The 2,613-nt window shown below is 35.1% G+C and overlaps 1 protein-coding gene across 1 annotated transcript; it reads left to right on the top strand.

The window, feature by feature from the left end:
* Positions 1-625: 625 nt before the first annotated feature.
* On the top strand, positions 626-2,231 carry LOC113277528. The gene is made up of 3 exons (XM_026526601.1): positions 626-685; positions 1,001-1,400; positions 2,039-2,231. Exons 2-3 carry the CDS (start codon positions 1,013-1,015, stop codon positions 2,152-2,154), a joined length of 504 nt encoding a protein of 167 aa, XP_026382386.1. The 5' UTR covers positions 626-685; positions 1,001-1,012; the 3' UTR covers positions 2,155-2,231.
* Positions 2,232-2,613: the final 382 nt, after the last annotated feature.

Raw genomic sequence — 2,613 nt, 5'->3', positions numbered from 1 at the left:
AAATTGGAGATAATCAAGTATTATTTATGCTAAGAGAATTTATTTATGCTTTATTCTTTATGAGGAACTGTCATGATTAATTTACCTGTATCTGGTTTTTGAAAGTTTTGAATAGGGTGTATCTTCTAACCTTTTGAACTTTTTGATTGGTTCATTTGATTTTAGGCGAAGGGATCGAAGAAACATTTGAAGAGGCTTAACGCCCCTAAGCATTGGAGGCTTGATAAATTGGGTGGTGCTTTTGTAAGTATAGAAATTTCATTTTACTTGAATTTATCATATGTTTACATGATGCCTTAAGTCATACTTATAGTTTACACTAGCAATATGGAGTTCCTGCCTTAAGTCATACTTATAATTTGGCTTGTGATAAATATTTGCCTTCCATGAAATCTGAGTCATGCTTTTCTCCTGCTCCTGCCTTGGCTATACTTTCATCTCCATGTTGGTTCTTCATTCTCATGTACTGATTCCTATTGATTTCTTTTTCTTCTTTGTTGTATTGCAGGGGCTAATATATGGATGCAACACAAAGGTTTCAGCATAGATATTTCTCGCAGTTTTTTCTTTGTTCACCTGTTCTGTCTGGGTATTGATTTTGTTGGTCTTAGGTTTTTTCAGGTGAGGGCTTATCCCTGCTGTTTGGTTGGGTACTGAACTGAGGGTTCAAATCCTATTGTGTTTGGTAAATCCTAACCCGTTATCTACTTTTTATCATTCATCTATAATGGTTAAAAGTTGAAAATAATTTAAATAAATAATGTTTTTTGTTTAGAACAATGTCCAGTTCTGCTTAGAACTTATGCAGTTATGCTTAGAACAATGTCCAGTTCTTATTTTTTATAACAGAGCTCAATGCTTAGCCATATGTCCAAGTAGCTAATATGTTTTTTATAACAGTACATATTTTTTATAACAATTCTTATTTCATTTCTTATTTCATTTCTTATTTCATTTCAGTTCTTATTTAATTTTTCAGCACTTAAATTTGTTTTCTCAGTGATAAGCTGGCATGGATGAATCAAGTCAAGCTCATGGAACAGATACCCCTACACCTACAACTGCTACACATACCACTGCCACAGATGCAATTGTTGGATCCTCAATCCAACCAACAAATGAAGCAGCACAGCCAGAGACAGCAACAGTAGATGTAGAAGCTACTTCTACATCTATGGGTGGTAAGATAACTTCTGACATTTGGAATCATTTCAAGAGGTTGAATGTTCAAGATGCTGGATGCAATTACTGCAAGAAGGTGATAAAGGCTCATACTGGAAAGAATGGTACAAGTGGAATGTGGAAGCACTTCAACAGATGCAAGCAGAATCCTAACAAGCCAAAGCCAAAAGGACAACAAACTCTGACATTAAATCCTGCACAACTGGGTGAGAATGAAGGTCAGTTAGTCTCTACTATTTTCAGTCAAGAGAAATGTAAAAGGGTAGTTGTTGAATTTATTATAATTGATGAGATGTCATTTAGAGCAGTTGAGGGTGAAGGTTTTAGGAGAATGATGCATGTCTTAGAGCCTAAATTTGTTGTGCCAAGTAGAATGACTATTTATAGATGTTTATTAGACATGTATGTATTAGAGAAAGAAAAGTTGAAAAATTACTTCAAGTCAACCAAGCAGAGGGTTAGTTTGACAACAGACACATGGACTTCACCAAACAATTTCAACTACATCTGTGTAACAGTTCACTTTATTGATCAGCAATGGAAGTATCAAAAGAGAATTATTATGTTTTGTGAGGTTAGTGGTCACAAAGGAATTGACATTGGTGAGATGTTAGAGAAGTGTTTGTCAGATTGGGAGCTTAAAGATGTGTTTACTGTCACTTTGGATAATGTGAGTGCCAACAAGGTAGCAGTGGATTATTTGAAGACTAGTATTGTTTCAAAGACAAGGGCAGAAGAGAGAGCTAAGTACTTGCATGTATGAATATGACTTATTATTTTTTTTACTTTCTAACTTAGGATTATGTTTATTAGTTTTGTTAAAATATCTAATACTTCTTTGAATTCACCTTTTCAGGTAAGGTGTGCAGCTCATGTACTTGCACTTGTGGTAAAAGATGCTGTGAGGGTCTACAACAAATCAATTGCAAGAATCAGGTCAGTTGTCAAGTATATAAAGGGTTCTCCATCTAGGTTGGCTAAGCTTAAGCGTTGTGCAAAATTAGTTGGAATAGAGTCTAAGGTAACATTGATATTAGATGTTAAGACTAGGTGGAACAGCATATTCTTGATGCTACAGGCTGCAGAAGTGTTAGAAAAAGCATTTATTAGGTTAGAAAGGTATGACAAGGAATATCGGCAGTTGTTTTATTACCCAAAACAGAGTGAGAAAGATCTACCTGATGCTAATGATTTTGATATTGATGTTAATGTTGGTGAAGAAGAAGAAGAATTTAGTGAAGAAGAACAAGAAGAAGTTGAGGTGACAGGGAAGAAGAATAAGGCACAAAAGAAGAAGAAGGTAGTAGTGAGGAAACCTGCTCCATGTGAAGAGGACTGGATCTTTGCCAGAGGCCTTGTCAAATGTTTGAAAGTATTCTTTGATGCCACTGTTGCATTTTCAGTCTCAACTAAGGTAACAACAAACACTTT

This window comes from Papaver somniferum, chromosome 5 (assembly GCF_003573695.1).
Source record: "Papaver somniferum cultivar HN1 chromosome 5, ASM357369v1, whole genome shotgun sequence".
Classification (NCBI taxonomy): Eukaryota; Viridiplantae; Streptophyta; class Magnoliopsida; order Ranunculales; family Papaveraceae; genus Papaver; species Papaver somniferum.
Note: the sequence above shows the minus strand (reverse complement) of the source record. Positions and strands in the feature narration are given on the sequence as shown.